Consider the following 23,125-nt stretch of genomic DNA (forward strand, 5'->3'; position numbering starts at 1 on the left):
GTAGGGCCCCTCCGCAAGTCGTCCGGGGCTAAAAATAAAAGCTCCCTCAAGGCGGGTCACTTCGCTCTCCAGGGTCCGTGATGCAACTCGCGCCGCACAAATGCGGCTTACCTCTCCCTCGAGGGCCTCCTCCCCCCTCCCCGCTGACCTGTCCGGACACCTGGGTTGTCGACGAGTCCCGCGAGGTCTCTAGCTCCACACTCTCCCACTAGCCTGCCACTAAGCTGACATGACCCATCCCCGGCACAGATTCCGCTTTACTCAGCCTTGAGTGCTCTTTTTTTTTTTTTTTTTTGTAACTTTATACAGCTACCCCCGAAGTCTGCAGGATCAGGGAGAAGAAGGAGCAGCTTCGGTGATCGAGGGAATCAGAAGGCCCTGGTTATCGAAGCCACCGGACCGTTGTGGACAAGATTCATGCAGGGACGTCCTACCCCCCGGCTTCCACTGAGGGATGGCTCACGAAGGTGCCTAACATCTCAGGGAGCTGTACAACTCACTACTAACTAATCTAACTGCAAGGAGAAACTTTCCCTGTCCTTTTTTTTTTAAACTATCTAACGGACTGCAGGAGTGCACCTCTACCATCTGCTAGACTCAGAGAAATACTGAGGGACTGCGGGTGGCACTCTCAATAGTGAAGCAGTGCTCAAAGTTTTGTTCTCTGACTCCATCTGCTGGTAGAGATGCATAACCCACTGGTCTGGACTTATCTGGGTATGTTCAGGAAACCATGATAGATCTCTGCTGACAGCCAGATGGGAAGACTTAAGGACAACTGCTGTGTATGTCTGTTTCCTGATGAAAGTCAGATGGGAAGAAGTAAAAAAGGAATAAGGAGAAACGATAATGAGAGTCAAATGGAAGGAGTATGAAGGAGGCCATTCATGACACCTTCCAGAAGGCAGCTGAATGAGGAATAATGAGAAAAGTTGTGGCTTCCTGATGAGAGACAGATGGGAAGGAGTGCAAAGAGTGTCTGCTAATGACAGCTTTCTCATGAGATCTTGATGTAAAGGAGCATGGAGAGAGGCCAAGTCTGATGGGTCCTTGAGAACCACTTAGGAAGGGACAGTGAGGTTCTTCACTTATTTTTTCCCACGATGACAGTCTGAGGAGTGCAAACTTTTAGTTTCCCCTGGCTTTGGCTGAGTTGTGATTTGTATGAATAATTTCTCTAACAACGAGATCTGTGTGGGTGTGTGTGTTTAAACTGAAGCTCTCCTGTATGTGGCTAATACTCAGAGTCTATTGATTCTCCATGAGTGTCCCATCAGCAATACAGTATATGGATTAGCTGAGTCCATGTCCCATTCCCCCCATTCCTTGGCACTGTAAGTAACTTCATCATCTGCTCAATCCTACTTTTTTTGGGGAATGTGGTTGTGTGGGGGGAGGGCGTCACGTTTTTTTGACTTCCATAAACTTTAACTGCAAAGTATTCTGAGCCTGTCACCCTTCTAACCTAACAACAGGATAATTAGGACTACAGATCCCAGAATGCTTTGACATTACTGGCATGAGTTATCTTGGTCACCTGATCCTAGTGGAATGCACGACAAAAATGTGTACTCCTAGACATTATTTTCTCTGGCTCAAGATTCCTTAGCAACAGACCCAGTAGACCCGAGACTACAGTACAAGGGAGCCTATCACTACCAGGACAGGTCCCAGAGTATTGTTTATAGGAGAAAAGGCTAAGAGAAATGACAGGAAAAAGGCATCAAAGCATAGAGTTAGACAGGAAAAAGAAGTTTAAAAACAAACACCGTCATTCTTTTGCCCTCACTCCTGCCTTTCTCTCGCTAGCATCTTGAGGCCAATGAAGTCAGATGTAGCATCTAACTTGGATTTCTCAGATGTGAGGGAGCATTTCTTGGTTAATCTGCCACATCCACAATAAGTGGGGCCAGGTAGTCTGAGTGCTTGATTCCAAATGAGAAGTTAGGAGCCTGTCGTTTGTTTAGAAGCACCTGAAACACAAATGGTATTTTACCACATGACAGCAAAGAAATGGACATCAGATATCACTTGGTATCACGGAGCAAGGACATCAAACACCATGTGACATCAAGGAAAATGTCATCACATGTGATCACCAAGGAGCAGTCCATCAAATGTGACACCAAGGATCGATGACACCAGTCGGCCTATGGACATGTCACCATGGGGATACTAGCCAGTGTGTGACACCGAGGAAGATAGACACCAGTAACGAAGGACACAAAATGGCATGGACACAAGTCGCCACATAAAATGGAGATTCAAGATCAAAATCCAATTCAACACATGACACTAAGAAGTATGAACATCAGTCACCATGTGACACCAAGGAGAAGGACACCAGTCACCAAGGATCTTGAATACCAGTCACCACATGACATGAAGAGTTGAGACCTAGGATCCAGCTCTCCACATGAAACCATACAGCAAGGACTCAAGTCACTAAGTGACACCAAGAAGCATGTACCAGAGTTACCATGTGAGACCAAAGAGTAAGGATACTCCACACCAAGTGACACCAAGGTATATGAGTATCAGCCACCACATGACATGGATGGGTACAAGATCAAGAATCCAAATCATCATGTGATAACATGAGAATGGACATGATTTACTATGTTTATTTTATTTATTTATTTATTTATTTAGAAACTTTTATATACCGGTATTTGTGGGGGGACATCATACCGGTTCACATAATAACTGCAAGCTTGGAAAGTACATTTCAACAGGGAGAGTAACTGGGCGCGGGGGTAACCAATAGGCAGTATGAAGGATAGAAAAACAAGTAAGTCATAACCAGAGAAATAACAATTAACAATTTACAATTTACATTGAATATCTCCTTAATATAAGGAGAGGGCGGTCACCTGGAGGGGGGGGGGGGCGGGCTACGGACTAGGAGGGAAAGCTATTCTGTGTAGGCATGGTTGAACAGAAGTGTTTTTAGTTTCTTTTTGAATTTGATTGCACAGGGTTCAAGGCGCATGTGGACAGGCAGGGAGTTCCAGAGGGCCGGACCGGCAATGGAGATGGCACGGTCGCGGGTGGCACTATGTGACACAAATCTCTATGCTACATCTAGGAAGACAGACATCAGTTAACACGTGAAGCCAAATGTATGGCACAGAGGCTCAAGCCCTTGAATCTAAATCACCACACAACTTCAAGGAACAGGGATCTCAATCATCACCAAAAATATGGAAGAATGACACCTAAGATCCAACTTAGCAACACACTAAGGAGCATGGACACCAGTCAGACTGTGTCACCAGAATCATGTTAGAGGATAAACAAAGTCCCTGATCCCTCAACAGAACCCATAGTAATCAAATAATAATCAAATAAATATGCAGAAAAAACACAGGATTCACAAACAAATTTAGTTCTCCCTACCGTTACTACAGAACTTAGGGACATTTGTCCTGCAAAAAGAAATGTTTGAAAATAATGGACTACAGATATTGCGTATGTCCTGCAAACAAATAATGAGAGTTGAGATCCATGGTGGAAATGAGTTTGATTAAAGTATTTGTAATTTTTTCTGGGAGATGATTAGGTCTTTTTTTCTGTTCCTAAGCACAGTAGTGCTAACAGAGAGACCCAAAATCACTTATGAGTACACTGTTTTTCCATTTGTTTTTTACATTATAGCCTATAGGTTCTATTGTGAGGTGAAGGACTTTGTTCGTTATTTGGATGCCTGGTGTCCTTTGTTCTTGCTCCTGGCTGGAGCTAAATTTCTGATTCATCATAGAAGAGGGCACCAATGTGACAGAAATGAGCAAGTCACAGGCCTGAGTAACTACAAACAACCAAGAAGTGAGGCAGAGGACAACATTCATTACATGACACAGGAATGGAGTCACCTCCAGTCCTGCTCCTCAGCCTCTTACCATCCCATGATTCTGCATCTCCAACCATCTCTTTATCCTGTACTCTGCTCTTAATCTATCATCCTGAGGATATATAGACTCCCACACCCTTCTCTTTGTTCCTTCATCTGCCCCCCAGTCTCTTGCCATCTTGAAATTGTACACCTCCACTCATCTTCTTGTGATCATACACCCCCGCCCATCTATCTAGCCCTTCCTCTGTCTTCAATCTCCTACCCTCCCATTACTTTACCCCTCCTATCCTTCACTTACCCTGCCTTTATCTCAGGATTGTATTCTCCCGCCAGGGCTGGTGCAAGAGTATTTTGCACCCTAGGTGAACCTTCGGTCATGCACCCTCCTCTCTCAGCTTACGTCTCGGTGGCAGCTCCAGTATAGCACTCCCTTCTTTATCAGTACTGGTTCTGACACAGCCCCCCTCTGAGCCTCACACTGATGGGATTTTCTCATCCCTAAAATGTTTGATGTTTCCTAAAGGAAGCACTGGCCCTTTCTCTCACCAATCTCCCTGCCTACTCCCATTTCCCCTTTCCATACCTATCTTTTTCTTTTCCTCTACTAGGGATGTGAATCGTTTTCCATATCGTCTTAACGATAGAAATCGTGTGGAAGGGCAAGAAAATCGTCTTAGGCACGATTTTTTAGTTAAAAAATCGTTAAAAATCGTTTTTTTCCGATTAGTGCGCACTAACTCGAGTTAGTGCGCACTAACGGGAGTTAGTGCGCACTAACTGGGAGTTAGTGCACACTAACTGAAAATGATACAATTTGACACTTTTCAGGTCAGTTAAGGTCAGTTTAGGAATGAATATGTATTCCTATTGGCTGCCCTCTTATTTATTCATGTTACCAAGTTTCCTACTGACAGTATATGGGGGATGGGAAATGGAAACAGTTGGTAGCTTGACAAAACAAGTAATGTGATCAGTCAATGTGACTAGAACTTGTGCCCTAACCCTGATACCAGGGTTATTGTGATCTTCCTGCACACAGTGCCCTATCCCTATTAATACCAGGAGTGTTGTGATCTTCCTGCACACAGTGCCCTATCCCTAATACCAGGGGTGTTGTGATCTTCCTGCACACAGTGCCCTATTCCTGATACTGGGGGTGTTGTGATCTTCCTGCACACAGTGCCCTATTCCTGATACCGGGGGTGTTGTGATCTTCTTGCACACATCCCGGTATCAGGGATAGGGCACTGCATGCAGGAAGATCACAACACTCCTGGTATTAATAGGGATAGGGCACTGCATGCAGGAAGATCACAACACTCCTGGTATTAATAGGGATAGGGCACTGCATGCAGGAAGATCACAACACCCCTGGTATCAGGGATAGGGCACTGTGTGCAGGAAGATCACAATACCCCGGAGGAGTGAGGGTCAGGCAGCTCCCCCCTGTCTGTGAAGCCAGCCTCTCACTAGTAATGCAGGGAGGGAGCTGTCTCAGACTTCACCATCCTCCCCCCCCCCCCTCACCCACACACCATTCACTAGCTGGGACATGGGGGAAGTCAGGAGTGAGGGTCAGGCAGCTCCCCCCTGTCTGTGAAGCCAGCCTCTCACTAGTAATGCAGGGAGGGAGCTGTCTCAGACTTCACCATCCTCCCCCCCCCCCCCCTCACCCACACACCATTCACTAGCTGGGACATGGGGGAAGTCAGGAGTGAGGGTCAGGCAGCTCCCCCCTGTCTGTGAAGCCAGCCTCTCACTAGTAATGCAGGGAGGGAGCTGTCTCAGACTTCACCATCCTCCCCCCCCCCCCTCACCCACACACCATTCACTAGCTGGGACATGGGGGAAGTCAGGAGTGAGGGTCAGGCAGCTCCCCCCCTGTCTGTGAAGCCAGCCTCTCACTAGTAATGCAGGGAGGGAGCTGTCTCAGACTTCACCATCCTCCCCCCCCCCCTCACCCACACACCATTCACTAGCTGGGACATGGGGGAAGTCAGGAGTGAGGGTCAGGCAGCTCCCCCCTGTCTGTGAAGCCAGCCTCTCACTAGTAATGCAGGGAGGGAGCTGTCTCAGACTTCACCATCCTCCCCCCCCCCCCCCTCACCCACACACCATTCACTAGCTGGGACATGGGGGAAGTCAGGAGTGAGGGTCAGGCAGCTCCCCCCTGTCTGTGAAGCCAGCCTCTCACTAGTAATGCAGGGAGGGAGCTGTCTCAGACTTCACCATCCTCCCCCCCCCTCACCCACACACCATTCACTAGCTGGGACATGGGGGAAGTCCGGAGTGAGGGTCAGGCAGCTCCCCCCCTGTCTGTGAAGCCAGCCTCTCACTAGTAATGCAGGGAGGGAGCTGTCTCAGACTTCACCATCCTCCCCCCCCCCCTCACCCACACACCATTCACTAGCTGGGACATGGGGGAAGTCAGGAGTGAGGGTCAGGCAGCTCCCCCCTGTCTGTGAAGCCAGCCTCTCACTAGTAATGCAGGGAGGGAGCTGTCTCAGACTTCACCATCCTCCCCCCCCCTCACCCACACACCATTCACTAGCTGGGACATGGGGGAAGTCAGGAGTGAGGGTCAGGCAGCTCCCCCCTGTCTGTGAAGCCAGCCTCTCACTAGTAATGCAGGGAGGGAGCTGTCTCAGACTGGTATCAGGGTTAGGGCACTGTGTGCAGGAAGATCACAACACTCCTGGTATTAATAGGGATAGGGCACTGTAAGAGATGACTGTAGTAGATTGAATAAAGATCTGATGTTTCTGCTCTCCTCACACCAAACAAAAACAACACACAAGCAGAGAAGCCCTTCTTACAAAGCTGAGCTAGTGAGTTAAGTAGGAGGAAAAGTAAACATACTGGTGCCAGTGTGGCTACTTAAAAAATACACTTACCAACAATCAATTACATATATTTGAACTGTGTACAGTTCCAGCCAGGACCACCTTTCTAAAATGCACAGTGATTGGCAAATTCAACATGCACTAGCATTTCAGGTGCCTGCTAACAAAAATAATAAACAAACAAGTTCTAGTCAGGCTTTTTTGTCAAGCTTCCAACTGTTTCCATTTCACATCCCCCCAACCATATTGGTAACATCAATAGATAAGAGCACAGCCAGCCAATAGGAATACATACATACATATTCATTCCTAAGTGACCTTTACTGACCTGGGAAGTGTGAACACTTTGTTTCATTTTCTGTTGGTGTTCATTAGTTTCCAGTTCCATTTCCCATCCCCCCAACCATCACCTCAGTGGTAACCTTGGTAACATCAATAGATAAGAGGGCAGCCAGCCAATAGGAACACATATTCATTCCTAACTGACCTTCAGTGACCTGGAAAGTGTTTATTTGTATCATTTTCAGTTAGTGCGCACTAAATCGAGTTAGTGCGCACTAACGGGGAGTTAGTGCGCACTAACTCGAGTTAGTGCGCACTAACACGATTTAACGATTTTTAACGATAAATCGTTAGAATTTCTATTGTATCGTGTTCTATAACGATTTAAGACGATATAAACATTATCGGACGATAATTTTAATCGTTGAAAAACGATTCACATCCCTATCCTCTACTCCCACCTGTTTTTGTATCTCTTCCTTTTCCCTTGCCCATCTTTCTCTTTTCCCCTACTTCGACTCATCGCTCTTCTTTCACTTACCTCTTGCATCTCTTTACGTTCTCCTTCTACCCACCAATCTTTCTTCCTCCAACTGCCTATCCATCTCTCCCCCTTCCCATGTTTCTCTCCTGTCTCTCTCCCTTTCCCAGATCACATTTTGTTTCTCCCACTTTCCTTAATCAATGACTCTTCTTCTCTCCCCTGCTACTTCTCTCCTTTCGCCCATTCCCCTATCATCTACTTTGCATTCCCTGCTTCCTACCCATCCCTTCCTCCACACCCTCATCACTTACTTTCTCTGGACTGTGCGCGCCTGGTCCTGGTTTCTGGGTAGTGTCACTCGGCATGAAAGTCCGTGCTGTCATGCTGTAGTGCGGAGGTCTGTATTTATAAACTCCAGGATCCACTACACGATAAGTTCCAGGGCCCGGGGTCTGAAGAATGAAACAGGAGGTAGCAATGACAAGGAGGGCAGGTGTAATTAATATGGCGATGGAGGCAATTTCAAACTTTCTGCCTCAGTGCAAAAGTCAGTGTACCTGGTTTTCAAAGGGCAGGCACCCATGCACGCTTCTTTTGAACACTCCCATGTATGCGTGCGTTTTTTTTCTCTGGCTAAAAGTAAAATACTTTTGGCCACTTTAGCAGGAGGGCAATTTTCAAATGAGGCAATTTAATCATTATTAACTCAGCTAAATGCCTTTGAAAATAGTTCTCCCCGTATTATAAGAGAAAAAAAGATGCATACTCATTGGTTGATATAACCGTCATAACATGCCAGTTGCAACTAAGCAAAGCCTTTACGCTGGCTCTGATGAATCCTTTGTACAATTATTTATGCAAAGATCCAAGCGAATCATTATACATTGTATTAGGAAATTGTGAATGATATATAAACGATGGATCAGCTTTCATGTCACATTCCGGTTCGTACCTCATAAAGCAGGATTGAAGAACACCAGGAATACTTGGCGACTAGCTGGGGAAACTAGGGATCCCACCAGCAGACTGAATTCAAAACTGTTGACCAGCCAAGTACCAATAGATTAATTCATAAAATAAATAGCAATACACACGTGAGTATGCGTGAGTGATAACTGGGTATGAGTGATCACGTATCAGCAAGGATTATGTATAGTGTAAATGATCGCCATGAAGAAATAGGGATACGCATTCTTTTGAAATGGGAAATGTTAACACAATTTTCCAGTTTGGTTTAAAACAAAAGAAAACCGAACAAAGTTTCATTTGAAAAAGAATTATGCAGTTACCAATACAAAAAACCTAAAAAGTCCCTCCCAGGCTTTCCTCGCCCACCTACGATCCTCCTCAGCCCCCCCCCCCCCACACCTGATTTTGCTGCAGCAGCAGGGGCCTGACATTTTTTTGTTGTTGTTTTAATCATTTCTTTTCTTTCTTTCCTCTGTTTCTTTTTACTTTTTAAATACATGAAACGAAACAAAACAATTGAAACGAATGAAAAAAAGAATGAAACGAAATGAGCAAAATGTCTGCGCGCAGCCCCTAGGTAGAAGGTCTCACCTTCTGCAGGTCCTCGTGGAAGCTCCCGGTCTTGCTGCGTCCTGTCACTGAATAGTAGGGAGCGGAGCTCTTATTCACAACCTTTGGCCCCAGCATGCTGGGAAGCATATATGCTGCTGGCCCTGGGGACAGGAGGAGAGGAGGCATCAGATGGTCTCAGAATCAGATGGAAAAAGTGGGGATCCTGGAGAAAGAAGGACATTGGGTCTCTGGATGTCTCCAGCTAACAGGAGGAGGAGCATCAGGGGGTTATACAGGAGAAGGAAGAGCATGTACAGGTATACTGAATCTGTGTCTAGAAAGTAAAGTTGCTTTCCCATAACGGGTGTTCCCTGAGGTCAGCAGGATGATCATCCACACAAGTGGGTGACATCATCTGATGACACCATCATGGATTGTCTCCCAGAGACTTTTCTAGTTCTTTCTAGGCATGCATACAATTTCCTGCATATGCGCCACCTCATGGAGTGCCTTCAGACCTCTAATACGGCTTATTCTGAGACAATTCTACAAAGAGAGGTGGTAGGTTTTGTGTGAATGATTATCTTGCTGATCTCAGAGAAAATCTATTACAGGTAAGCAGCTTTGCTTTCTCTGAGAACAAGCAGGATATATTTAGACAAGCGGGAATTTCTAGCTAAGGACAACCCTTCAACAAAAAAAGGAGGAAATAACAACAACCAACTGCTAACAGGTATTGGGTGAAAAGCCTCTAGGTATATGTAGGTTTTGGGCTTTTTTTTTGTTTGTTTAAAGAATAACCCAAAATAAAGGTAAAGAATCCTAGGGGGAATGGAGTTGGACTCTACTCTCCAAACACAACATGAAGGACTGACTTACCAAATTCACCTCCATGTCAGGAGACAGTATTTACATATTAATGGGATGTGAATACGGAGGACTGAACTCCATGACGTAGCCTTGCATGATCTCAGGTGGGCCACCGATGTTGCCATGGCTCTAACATTATGACACGTGACATGCCCTTCTGGAATCTGATTCACCTGGGCATAACCGAAGGAGATGCAATCTGCTGTCCAATTAGAGATCATTTGTTTAGTTACAGTGAGGCCAGGCCTTTTGGAGTCAAAGGAATTAAAATGTTGGGCGGACCTTCCAAGGGCTATGGTCCGCTCCAAATAGAAGGCAGCCTCTCTCTTGCAATCCAAAGTATGCATGGCACATTCACCTCTATGGCCCAGGAATTGTTGCCCTATTTTGTATTCCTATCCAGCTTACTGTAGTCCTGTCATTACAGAGGCTATGCACCAGTGAGCCTTCCAGAACCCTGAAATAATGAGCCAGCCACTAGGTATCACTTTTGCACAATGACTATGTCTCCCCCACCCACAAAGGTTGAAAACACCATCTCTGCAGTATTCTCAGCCTCAGCTGATGCAGAGAGCAGAAGATCTGGGAAGGAAATCCAACTCCAATTCCACTTAGCTATTATGTCCGCCCATAGAGTTATTCCTGCTTAGAAAGGGAGTGAAAAATCTCCTTTGGCAGGCAATGTGGTGGGATTCTCAGTAAAACATTATCTGTTCCCTTACTTTATAATCTGGAGATCTCATCTGACCAATGATTTACATAAAACCTCAGCTTTTCCCCCCACAGGTAAGTCATCCAGAATGGAGATAGGCGTGCTGGCCATGCACTTTGGATCCAGTCAGAAATTCATCCCTGGTTTTGACTGTTTGGGGTTTAGGACTTTGCCTTTGCTGAGAAAAACCCATCTCCCAACAGTCCACTGCGGTACCTCCTTGAGATGAAGGATGGTTCAGAGGTGGCAATGGAGAGCATTTGAAGCATTGAATAGTTGTCTTTTACAAGATCTGTCACTTCCTTTATCTCCAAAAAGGTTTTCTATATTGACTGGCATGTCTGCAAGCCTGTCCTTCCTGAAACTCAAGGCCCACAACCATGAGAGCCTGTGGGCACCGATGGCCATGGAGGAGGTTCTCGATGCTGTCTTAGCACCATACTTTGCACAAACCAGATGCTTCTTACATTTCTTACTGTTGTTTTGTAGGTGAACAACGTCTTCCATATTACCTGAGGGAGAAATTCATAAAACGTCTGTGCCCTTTCCTGTACAGAATGAAAATACTTGATTATAAAGATCTAGTAGGATCTATGCAGGAACGGAGCATAGCATTCTGGAAGAACTTTCTTCCATAAAACTCCAAAGTCTGTGTGACTAATGTCCAAGCAGTACAGTGTGAGCCTGGGCCTTTTGGCACTTTTCAACAACTAAAGATTGGTCTGGTAATTGGACTTCCCTGCATCCTGTTGCTGCTTGGACATGATTCTTGGTGTCTGTCTTCCTTCTAAGTTGGGTCTCCACCATACATTTCTGTACATCCTGAAGGAGTTGGTGGATGAGTACTGCCACCAACTACTTGCGGGCATCCAGGAATCTGAGGAAGCCAAGTACAGGTGCCCTGGGCTCATCCTTCTTCCACATTAAACTAACATAGTAATACAGTAACGATGGCAGATAAAGACCAAATGGTCCATCCAGTCTGCCCAATAATTTGCTTTCAGTTTCAGACATTCTTTGTATAAATGATGACTGTGAAAGGACGTCTGGATGGCACCTATTTCCTCACTTGAGGAGTGAAGGGGTCCAAGGTGAAATCATGAAAATATTCCTGTTCAGAACCAAAATCTCCACAACTATAAGCAAGACCCTAAGAATCTTCAGACTCAGATGCTGAAATTAAATCCAGATTACCTCAGTAGGTTTCCCAGTTCTCTCTTTGTGCATTGAGATAGACTGAGATTGCATAGCTGCAGAAACCTCTCTCCTTGAGGTGGTTCTGCTTTGACTCAATGTGAATGATATCAACACTGAGTCTCAGTGTCGACACAGGCATCAGTGCTGATTTGTTTGCTGCCAGGGCATAGGTCTCAAGATAAGTTCAGTCAGCACCATAGGTGGAGCTGAGATGCCAGCATCTGGAACTGAGATAGGGCCTCAAGGTGTCTCTTCTCTGGTTCTCATTCCACCATTTCTGAAGCCAGCACCAGAGTGGCATCAGCAGGAGTCTTGATGGCAATTTTCTTGACTCTGGAATCTGTCCTGGCTGAGTTTCAGTCTGGGAGGCTGAGCACAGGTCCCGAGGCAGCTGTTTGGGAGGGCAGGTAGAAGCAGATGAAATCTCTCTGCTCTCAGATCCCTGCACTAAAGGGGATACATCCAGTGCTTTAGAGCCTTTGCATGTTGCTTGGTATCATATCTCCTGGGCTCCAGACCCAATCTTGAGGAACTACTATCAGGTGCCAAGCGATAATGTGGGAGGGCTCTTAGCTCCTGGACCTACACTTTGATCTAAATGCTGAGTGAAGCTTCCTTGGTGTTGATGTATTGCCTGTTGTCGGTATAACTCTGAGGTCTTTCGACTTTGATGCCTATGCTGCCAATGGAGTTGCACCAGAATTTTTCTTGGAAGAAAAAATGTATTTATCTATTTATTTAATAACAATTTGGATGTATTACCGACATATTGGAATTAAGCAATTCACCCAAGACAGGATACAACAAATTAAAAATGGTGCATACAGATAGAGATCAACAGCAGCTTAACAAATCGAGGGCCTAATTCACTAAGCTTTTCTCCCATAGACGCAAGGCTAGGAACCAGTTTGAATAAGGTGCATTTAGGGCTAAATTTGACTAATGACTAATCTTAAGATAGATAAACATCTCAGCAAAAAAACAACAGAAGTATAGAAGTATGTTCAGACACTCCAAAAGGGGCCAGCAATTTATCACAGACATTGGTGGGTGCAAGTTCTTATCGCTTTCTAGGGGGTATTTTGTGCTAAAAACCTGGAGAAAAAGGCCGGCATTTACTTGCTTTTTGAAGTGGGAGTAGTTTTGCATTTGGTGGAGCTCTTCTCAGAGGAAACTCCATAGAGCAGGAGGCTGCTTCTACGAAAGATCGTTGGTGGGTAGCCACTCTTTTGAATTCTTTGGTTGACGGAGACCCTGAATGAGGGGTCTTAGTGGCCTGGATTGTCTGTATCTAGAGGTCCAGCTCTTCTCGAAGCCAGTGTCAGGGTTTTGAATTTGGATATTTTGAAGTCTCAATCTTCGGAATTTGATGGCACTCTGTGACATCTGTGAGCAGTCCCAGACAATGGATGCAGACTTTATGAAGGTCAGTTATGGACCTCTTGAAATCACATTGGGGGCAGTGCTTAATGCCACTGGCCTTCTTTTCAGCATTCTGAGCAAAATCAATGATGCAAAATCAAATGACACATTTTTTTCCAGGGAAAAATGTCAGCTGAGGCCATAACAGATAGGCCATGCCAAAGAAAATGGGATCAGAGCCTGACGGCCAGTTTGTAAAAGATCCAAGACCTTAAAAGAGCCAAAAAAACACCTAGTCTAACGGTGAACACTACGGGAGTAAAAGAGGGAAAAAACAATTGAGGGAACAAACTGCAAAAAAAACGTTCTCTATGATCCGCCACGGGAGATAAACTTTCCAATTGCTGCTGTGGACAAAAACAAACTGAGGGGGCTCCGTAAGGCGGTGAGTGTATGAAAAATTTCACACATGCCCAAGAAAAGCCTCCAGAACTATCTGGAAGTTTGTTTGAGCTGGCACCATCAGATGACGTCACCCACTTATCCTTGGAGAATGTGGATCTACTGACGGCTCTCACCTACGGTCTGGCGATTAACAGAGGCTCTGACATTATGTAGAGAAGTTACTGAAGGCTATTTACTTGGGGTCTGCTCATTACTAAAATCTCTTACCTGGGTGTATGGTCATTGCTGAAGGCACTTATATTGTGTGTGGTTGTTACAGAAGGCTCTCACCTGGGGGTCTTTTTAATACTGCGAGATATTGCCTGGGGTGTAATCATTACAAGAAACTCTCACCTGGGCTCTGGTCGCTACTTAAGCCCTTCGTCCGAGCAGCCATTGAATACATGGGGGGAGAATAGTAGGCCGACTTCCCTGAGCGCTCTGGAGAATAAGTGCCTACAGAGGACAGAAGTTAAGAAAGGTGAGCACACACAGAGCGATAAAACCAATGCTGCAATCGCTCTCACTAAAACTGCAAGCCGCTGCACGGTAACACAGCAACTGGGAGCAGGGAGACCATCTTCTGCTCACACCAGCAGCTGTGCAGCAAGCTGTCGAATCCCTTCTATTAACGCTTCCTTCAATGTCTCTTTCTTATCCTTCCTGCATGGTCCAGAGTGAGTTATTATCACTGCCCCCGGTTTCCTGCGAGCAGGGGTTTCAAGATTCTGCGGCAAGAGCTGGCAAATTCTGTAGAGGATTTTTAAAAATTCTGCAGCAATTACGTGGCAAATTTACATAATTTTGCATATGTTTGCAATTCACACCATCATTCTCTTCTTTCCCTTATCCCCCTTTCAAAGCCCCTTTGATCCCCTCATTCATCCTGGTTCCTTTCCTCCCCCCCGCCATGAACCCCTCACTCACAGTTTCACTCCTCCTCCTCCCACACGTACCCCTCATTGTGGTTTCCATTCATTCCCCATCAGTTTATTCCCACCCACCTCCGACCCTCCATTCCCCCAATCGGTTCACTCTCTTCACTCCCTCTCCTGTCTACTCCCTTCACTAACTGCTGCTGCTGTTGCAGCGAAACAGGAAGAGGAGGATGGCAGCTTAACGGTGCCCTGGGTGTGTTCTCTTCCCTTGCGGGGCCCAAACGTCATGCTTTGAACGGCGTGGTTCACCACATAATGCCGGGCCTGGCAGGAGAAGAGGAGGAGAATGCGTCCGGGGCACGTTCAGGCTGCCATCCTCCTCTTCCTATTTCGCTGCAGGAGTGGTTAGTGAAAGAATGGCACCGTCCCACCCGCCACCCATGATTCACTTCCAGGGCGGGAGGAAGAGGGGAAATGTGCTGTCCACTGCCACCCATGATCTTGTTTTTGAGAGGGTTCCCGGTCTCCCACAGCAATTTGGCCAGGACTGGCCAAATTCCGCAGGAAGGGGCGAGTTTTGTAGCCCTTACTGTGGCCACGGATGGAGATTGCTCCTCAGATGTATTGTAAATAGTGACTGTACTTATTTGTTTAAAATACTTATAACCCGCTCAATCATAAAAACACAGACCAAGCTTATCATATAAAGCACAATAAACAATTATCTGCTAATGCTGGAAGTAATCTGCATTGCCAAATGCTGTACATCCCAGTACCATAATTAAAAAAACAAAAATTTAAGGCGGAGGGGTGCAGATTTCAGTATGATGTTTTATGCTGACTTAGTCACCTAGGTTTAGGCAAATTTTCAGCCGCAATCTAGCTGGCTATAACAAAGCCGGTTCAGTTTGCATTCGTATCCCTGCAGACAGGGAGAGTCATGCAAGTTAGTCAGCTAGAGCTGAAATTTCAACGTTAGCCGGCTAACATCTTCCCCTAACCCAGTCCCACCTCTCGGGCTGCCTATAGTTTGAGGAATGAGTTTCACCCCAAAAAGATTTAGCCGACTAGCTCCTTAGCTGTCTAGATTCCCTTTTTGAAAACTGTCTTCTAGGTCCACAGCTACTTCATGCCCACCAATCTGCAGATTAATTTTCTAAGGGGAAAATTCCCTGCAGCCCTTCCCTTTGAAAATGCGGAATTTTATACCCGCTTTACAATACCCCCGGTAACACATGCACAGGGATTTCAAAACGAAACTTCCACGCATACCCTCCCGTTCCTCCCCTAGCCCCGCCTACAACCCTGCCCCTTTCTAGCACGGGCGAAATTACGCAAGTGGTGAGACGGCGCCCGAACTTTCACCCTCACCAGGGGGTGTAACTATCAAATGACCCATCTAGCTGCATTACTCTGTTTTAACCCAGCTGGATCCGTTTGAAAAGTGCCCGCCAGAAGACTAGGCCAGTTATATGTAGGTGCACTGTCAAATTATCGTGAAATAGGGCAGGGAAGACTTAGGTGGATCTGTATTTGGTTTCAGTGCTTGGGACATCCTACTTTCAGCTTTTCATAACTATGGACAAAGGACTGTGTATCTTGGAGGAAGGGGCAGATAAGGATGATCTCTGTGTACCCCAAATTAGGAATTCTCCAGATATATGCATCTTCATGCACTGGTTGGTGATCCTGAACCGTTTGCTGTAACACTCTCTCCCATTACAATCAGCACTCCTCCATCTCCTTCCCCGTCTTTCATCCTCCTTCCCAACAGCTGGCACTATTACACCCTCTCCCCTTATAGCTAGTGCGCCCCCACCCTCCCTCTCCTGCAGGGAGAAAGGGTACAAGGCCACAGGCTGTTGAAAGAGAAGATGTAGGAATGCTGGCTATGGGGTGAGAGGGTGCAGAAGCAGTACCAGCTTTCTGGATGAAAGGGGAGAGGGTGCAGGAGTGCCAGCTATGGGAGAGTCTTCCCCATATCCATCATTCCTGCACTTTTCCCCCATGCATCCAATCCTCCTGCACCCTTTCCTCTAAAAGCTGCTGCTGCACTTTCACCTCACAGCCAGCAGTCCTACCATCCTCTCTCTCTCAACAGTCTGTGCTCCTGCACCCTCTTCTTCGACAGCTGCCTCTTCCACGCTCTCTCTCCCCCCACAGCTGGCACTTCTGCACCTTCATCCTCAAAGCTGGTTCTCTTGACATTCTCTTCTCGCAGTCGGTGCTCTTGCTCCCTCTTCCCCTACTGTCAAGGCTCTTGCACTCTCTTCCCTCCGCCTTTCTCCCCAACCAGCAATGCTGCACCATCTCCTCTTCATGTCCAGCACTTGGGCACTCTCTCCCCACAGTTGACAGTCCGGCACACTTCTCATAGACAACATGAAGCACAAACCTGGACCAGGAGTGTTGAATGGGCTGATGTCTTTCGGACGACCATAAAGGGAATAGGCGGGGATCCCATCTTTTCCCCTCATTGTCATGTGAGGTGGAACTAGATACCCAGGCCCTGGCGAGCAGTCTTCCACAAACTTTATATGTCGGCTGGCAATGCTGTATGCTGGTGCTCGGTTCTTTGATGGATCATGCCCTGTATAACCTGCAACAGACAAGAGGGGAAACAAAGTAAGGCAGGGTGGAGAGGCTGGAGAGAAGAGAGGAGCACTTCCACCCAGAGACAGATTAAGTGGACTGTGTCATACGGAAAGAGAGAGAAAGCAATGCAGAGAAAAGCAATGCAGAGAGAAAACCAATGCAGAGAAAGCAATGCAGAAAAATTAACGCAGGAAGTCAACAAGCATGAGTGATACGGACAGCACTGTAGAGAAAAAGCAATAGAGAGAGAGAGTGTTTGTGTGTGCAGGAAATGAAAGAGTTCAATCCAGAGAGGGAGCGAGACAGAGTGACACACAGAAGAGAGAGAGAGATGCAGGAGGTGAATCTGAGAGTTGTAAAGGCTCTACAAGAAAAAGTTATGAGTGTCTTCTTCTAGGCAATGAGGAATATCCTGGCCAGTTGCAACCCACAAGCAAAACTATTACTAAAATTATTTGATAGCAGTTACATCTGAGTTTCATCAGTAACTCAAAATATGCTTTCTATGGGGAGGAGCAAATTGAAAAACACAGCAAGGTGTATAGCAAGGGGAATAGGGGAACTGGATTCAGACAGCAAGCAACGAGGGCTCCGACCTTTACGGTCTGGGCATCTGATGAGCATGGGGGTAACCTGCATGGAGCAGCAGCTATTACCCTTTATAGAACACATGGGATTACTACCAATAAGCCTTGATGATTTTGATACAACTGCAACATCGCCTTCTGCTTCAACAGGGAGGAGGAGGAGAGTGGCGGGAAAGAGAAATTAGATTCAGAGACAACCAACACAATCCATGACTTTGTTACAGCCTGTGGTACTGATGTGCAGACATAAGAGAAAAAACGCAGGACTGCTTCTATGGCCAAATCCGTAAGCTTGGGATAACTGTATAGGGCAGCAGTTGCTACCCTTAAGAGAAACATGGGGGCAACCTGCACGGCATGGCAGATACTACCATAAGAAGCTTCCTGGGCAGACTGGATGGACCAGTTGGCCCTTTTCTGCTGCCATTTCTATGTTTCTATGTTAGTTATCTCTACACAGAACATACACACCAGTAGAATACCTCACCTCTGTCACACATGCAGAGCACAGTCAGACCCTCACCAAATACAGAACAAGTGACTGCAAGCTGGAAATAGAAGCATGCAGATACAAACTGAACTGGAAACCTCAAGAAGCCGGACTCTGCATGCAGTGCAACACTGAAGAAAGTCAAAGAGAAATGTACTTAGGAATCACATGATGCTCAGCTAAGACACAGACGTGCTTTGGCTTAGCTCCTTCAGTTTGAATCATTGTTGCTTATTATTTTATAGTTCTCCTCTGCTACATCAACAAAGAAATATTGTTAATATGTCTAAGAAGTCAATACTGGCAATGTGGACTGAGAAACCGGGTAACTCCCAGCAGGTTTTGCAAAACACAGCAGCGGATAAGGAGAGTCAGGCAGAGGATGCGGGGTCAGAAGAGAACTGGCCGGCCTTGGCAACCCCGATCCATAATATGAAATCCCTGCAAAAAATGTTTGGCAAATTTTCACAAAAGTTGACTGATAATATTAATGCAAAACTGGCAGCGGTGGTGGACATGGTGGTGACTTTAGTGTCCTCTTCAAGAAAACGCAACTTGCATCAGCTAAACTATGGACAGAGTAGAGAAGGTAGAAATCCTGATTACTTATCCTCGTTCAAAGAGGATGCTTTAGAGAAAAAATATGCTGCGCTGCCTGAGAAAGGTAGACGACATTGAAGACTGCGGCCGGAGAAAGAACATTCATATAATCGGCCTGCCCAAAAATGTCAAAGGTAAAAACCCGGTTGCTTTTATTTCAAAATGGCTGCCGGAGGTCTTAAGCATGGAGACCCAGAAAGGCCTTATGAAGACTGAGCAGGTTCACCAGGCGTTGGCACCTCCTCCTGAATCTGGCAGCAGACCAAAGGCAGTTATTAACCAAATGGATAGCTTTCTTGATAAAGCCCGTATTATGGCTAAAGTGAGGTCACCAGAAAGAAATATTATTTGATTCTCATAAGTGATGACAAACAGGCTTTCAGGAGGTGAAATGCGGCCTGCAGGCAAAAGGATATTCCTATCCGCTACTCTATCCCGTCCATGTGAAGGTGATAGCAGGCAGTAAAACTCTTTTTCTCGATACAGTAGAAGCAGCCCAAAACTTTTTGTCAGAGGCAAATGTGGGAATTTTGGAAAAGAACGGATGTTCAAATGGCCGGTAAGATGTGAGAGCGTGGAAGATGAAGCACGTAGCCGAGGGGGCAAAGATATGCAAGAGTGCATAACTGATTTATGCTGCATGACCCCCTTGCATGAGATAAACCGTAGATCTACTTTTATTTCGCTGGTCTTTTTTTTTTTTTTTTTGGTGGTGAAGCTCTGGAGCAACCGCTTGATTACAAAAATGTTTTTTTTTTCACTAATGGAGCAGCGTTTTTGTGGGGACATTATAACCAGAGCAGCCTCGAAAGTTACGAACTCTGGACAAATGAACATTTTTTTTTGTCTGGTGCAGAAGGAGAGTCATATTTTTGGATACCAGACATATTGATTACATCAGACTGCGGAACGTATTTCAGCCTAACGCTAGCGACTGGCTCTCTGCTGCAGAGACTTTTCATGTGGTGGGAAAGTGTGCTAGCAAGTTTGATTTCACCTTTGACTTTGTTTTCAGAGTACTGCCGTTGCAAAACCCAGAAACTAAATATGATGTTCTGCACTCTTCTTTTTTGTTTTACCTTAGTTTTTTCTTTTTAGCTTGGCTGGCGAGCAGCACACCCCCAGGCCCACTTTTCGCCTCTAGGGAATGCTGCAGTATATCATTATACTTTGTCAATTTTAGTTATTATATATGTTGATATATGTACCTTTTTTGACAAGGTTATTAATAAGATCTGTGCGAGTCACCAGAGCCCTTTTCTGAGTGGGAAGGTGACATGAGGGGAAAAGTTTAATAGGTTCATGGGTTAATTGGAAGGGTTGTTGGAGCAGGGGGAAGAGTTGGGGTGGGGGGGACTGCAGCAGAAGAACGGTGGTTAAGGGATAGAGAGGGGAAGGGAAGGATGTTGGCAATATGATTACTAAAATGTTGGTACAGAGTAAAGGGGGATTAAGAGGGGGTTCTGGTGTGAAAGGTAGGTGGGGAAGAGAAAAAAAATGGAGGGGACGTGGGGATGTTAAAAGGGGTAAGATAGAGGTGGGAGTCAGGAAGGGGAAAGGAGACTTGTTAAAAGAAAGCACCTGCTCAAAGTCCAGCTATGATGATATTGTTTCAGTTTCAACATGTTTTGTGAGAGTGATACAAAGCAGTGGTACTACGGGCTTACAATTTCTGTCTGTATTGTATGCTATTACAATACAGATTTTTGAACATGGTTGATATTAAAATTATATCTCTAAATGTTCGTGGAATAGCTACCCCCGTAAAAAGATGCAGGTTACTGCAATTTCTAAAACAGAAAGGGGAAGCTATAACTTTTCTGCAGGAGATACATCTAATGGACCACGAACATGAGAAGCTTAAAATAGCTTGGGTAGGCCAGGTGTATGTTGCTTCTTTTTCATCTAAATGTAAAGATGTCTGCATTCTGGTACATAAAAGTCTATCCTTGCAGGTACACAGAACTTGAAGTGATCCAGATTTTGGAGGGGAACCTATATGGGCAATTGTTTACTTATGTTAATATCTATGGGCCCAATGTAGGCCAGGCAGACTTCTAAAACAAAATATGGAAAGTCCTAGTGGGACATGACACAAGAAGGTTATGTATAGGAGGGGACTGAACTTATGTGTAGAGTCTTAGACAGATCCGGAGTGAGGGGCTATCAAACTGATCATGGGAGTGGGTTTTAGGACCTAATGCATATGTTTAATCTGGTAGACTGTATAGATTATATCATATAATATAATTTTTATTTATTACTATGTTAAGCTATAATATTTATTTATCACTATGTTTAATATGTTTAATTGTCATCCAGTTATATTGTTCCATCGGTGCTACTGTTCTATGTAAAGCCCCTCTCTCTGTTGGGCAGTTTTTCGTTTTCGTTTTATGTAAACCGGAGTGATTTGTAGTCCCTACAAGAATTTCGGTATATAAAAATAAATAAATAAATAAATAAATAAATAGACATTTGAAGGGAGAAGAACCCAAATAGCAGAAATTACACATCTTACTCCCCTAGATATCAAACATCAGCCGGATTGATTTTTTTCTCTGCAATAGGTTGATGGCTGTTTCTGTTTTAGAACCTGATATCTTAATGTGTACAATCTCAGATCATGCAGTTTCTCATTTTAATCCTGTGGTCCCATGAGTACCTCCAGACCTTGGAGGCTTAATGTATCCTTGTTGGGAAAGAAAGATTTCAGAGACAAGATTGTCGCAGATTTTGATGTGCAGAACCCCTCATCAGAATTCGATCCTACTTTGAGATGGGCATCCTTGAAGGCCGTGCTCAGAAGGCATATGATTTCATATGCGAGCTATCAATATAAGCAGAGAAAACTTAAGCAGGCAGAGCTGGAAAAGCAAATCCAGTTTTAGGAGTAGAAACACAAATCCGACTGCTCCCGTAAGGCACTTAAAAAATTGGGCCTGGCGAGGAATGAACTCAAAGAATTGCAAGTTGATGCTATTGAAAAATGAATGCGTTTTTCATGGCAAAGATATAAACATGGGGGTAAAGCAGGTTCACTGCTGGCCAAGGTGATACAGGCTGGGAGGGATAGTTCCATAATATGTGGTATTTGGCTTTAACCAAGGGACTATTAAGCAAATTCCCACAGACACTGATAAATTGTTTGCATCACATTTTACTAGATTTTACCAGGCGCAACCTGATCAGGAAGAACATGTGATTTCATCCTTTTCAGATCCTCTGGGGCTGCCTTGTATCGAGGCAGAAGAGGCAGACTTGTTATTCGTAGATGTCACTCTAGATGAGGTCTCACGGGCCATAAAGGTGCTGATGGGAGGGAAGAGCCCTGACCCCGCTGGATATCCGTTAGAATTATTTTTTTTTAGAACTCTTTATTTAGCATAATGTTTTGGCATACAACAGAGAGAAAAGAATGCAGCACATACAGAGTTTCAAAAGCAATCCCAGAAGATATTTCAAATTATTCACAGTATATTACAATGAGTAGATATGACCTGGAATGACCATAATACTGATGATATATACCCCAAACATTCTCATATTTAAAAGATTCCCCATTTAAGGCAAGCAGAATCTTTTCCAAATCAGCCATCTCTCGCACATGTGCTTTCCAATGAGCCATGTTAGGGTGAAATTTCCAAAAAGTTGCAATTGTGCTGCCAGCAACAGTTGTCCAACCAACTGTAGGAACCACAACGTAGAATGTGGACCCTTAGCCTGATTTGGTGTTGACGCTACCTGAGGGGGAAACCCCCTGCAGGTCACCAACGTCAGGAGGCAAAGCTGGAGGAAGACAGGGGCCAGCTGGAGCTTAGCCAATACCAGTCCACGTCCCCTGCAGGTTGAGCCCTTGGGTACCGGGGCCGGCTGGTCTTAGGTGGGCCCCTGTGGAGATACACTAGCGTAAGTTCAGAGGGTCCGAGGGTGTAGCCGGAGCGAGGTTCAAAGGCAGATGGTTGGCTGGCAAGGTAAGGGCCAGACCAAGGTCCAGGTACCAGTGGCTAGCAAGTGAGGTGAAGGCCTGACTGAGGGCCAATGGCTGGTGGCTAGTAGGCAAGGTGAAGGCCAGACCGAGGGCCAATGGCTGGTGGCTAGTAGGCAAGGTGACGACCAGACCGAGGGCCAATGGCTGGTGGTTAGCAGACAAGGTGAAGTCCGATCCGAGGTCCAGAAGACAGAGAGATCCGTCCGAGGGGAAAAGATACTAGGAGCAGGAACCAGGAACTAGAACAGGAGTCAGGAACTGGAACAGGAGTCAGGAACTGGAATCGAAGTCCTTCCAGAAGTAGCGCAGGATCACGAGAGGAAGCAACGCAGGAGACTCGTTGCCAAGCTGTCTGGGTATGGCCCAAACCTTAAATAGGCCCGAGATGATGACGTCATCCTCCGGGGCAGGCACAG

General features: G+C 45.6%; 1 protein-coding gene across 4 annotated transcripts in view; it reads right to left on the minus strand.

Annotated features, from left to right (window-relative positions):
* Positions 1 to 277: 277 nt before the first annotated feature.
* Positions 278 to 23,125, minus strand: part of ODF3B (outer dense fiber of sperm tails 3B) — a 44,449-nt gene continuing 21,601 nt past the window's right edge. For all 4 annotated transcript variants that reach the window (XM_029616635.1, XM_029616640.1, XM_029616637.1 and 1 more), the window contains 5 exons: positions 16,842 to 17,045; positions 13,923 to 14,024; positions 9,023 to 9,144; positions 7,774 to 7,914; positions 278 to 1,973 (listed from right to left, as the gene is read on the minus strand). In XM_029616635.1, the coding sequence (XP_029472495.1) occupies positions 1,881 to 1,973; positions 7,774 to 7,914; positions 9,023 to 9,144; positions 13,923 to 14,024; positions 16,842 to 17,045 (662 nt within the window). In that variant the 3' untranslated portion in view covers positions 278 to 1,880. The remainder of the gene's footprint in view (positions 1,974 to 7,773; positions 7,915 to 9,022; positions 9,145 to 13,922; positions 14,025 to 16,841; positions 17,046 to 23,125) is intronic.

Source organism: Rhinatrema bivittatum, chromosome 9 (genome assembly GCF_901001135.1).
Source record: "Rhinatrema bivittatum chromosome 9, aRhiBiv1.1, whole genome shotgun sequence".
NCBI lineage: Eukaryota > Metazoa > Chordata > Amphibia > Gymnophiona > Rhinatrematidae > Rhinatrema > Rhinatrema bivittatum.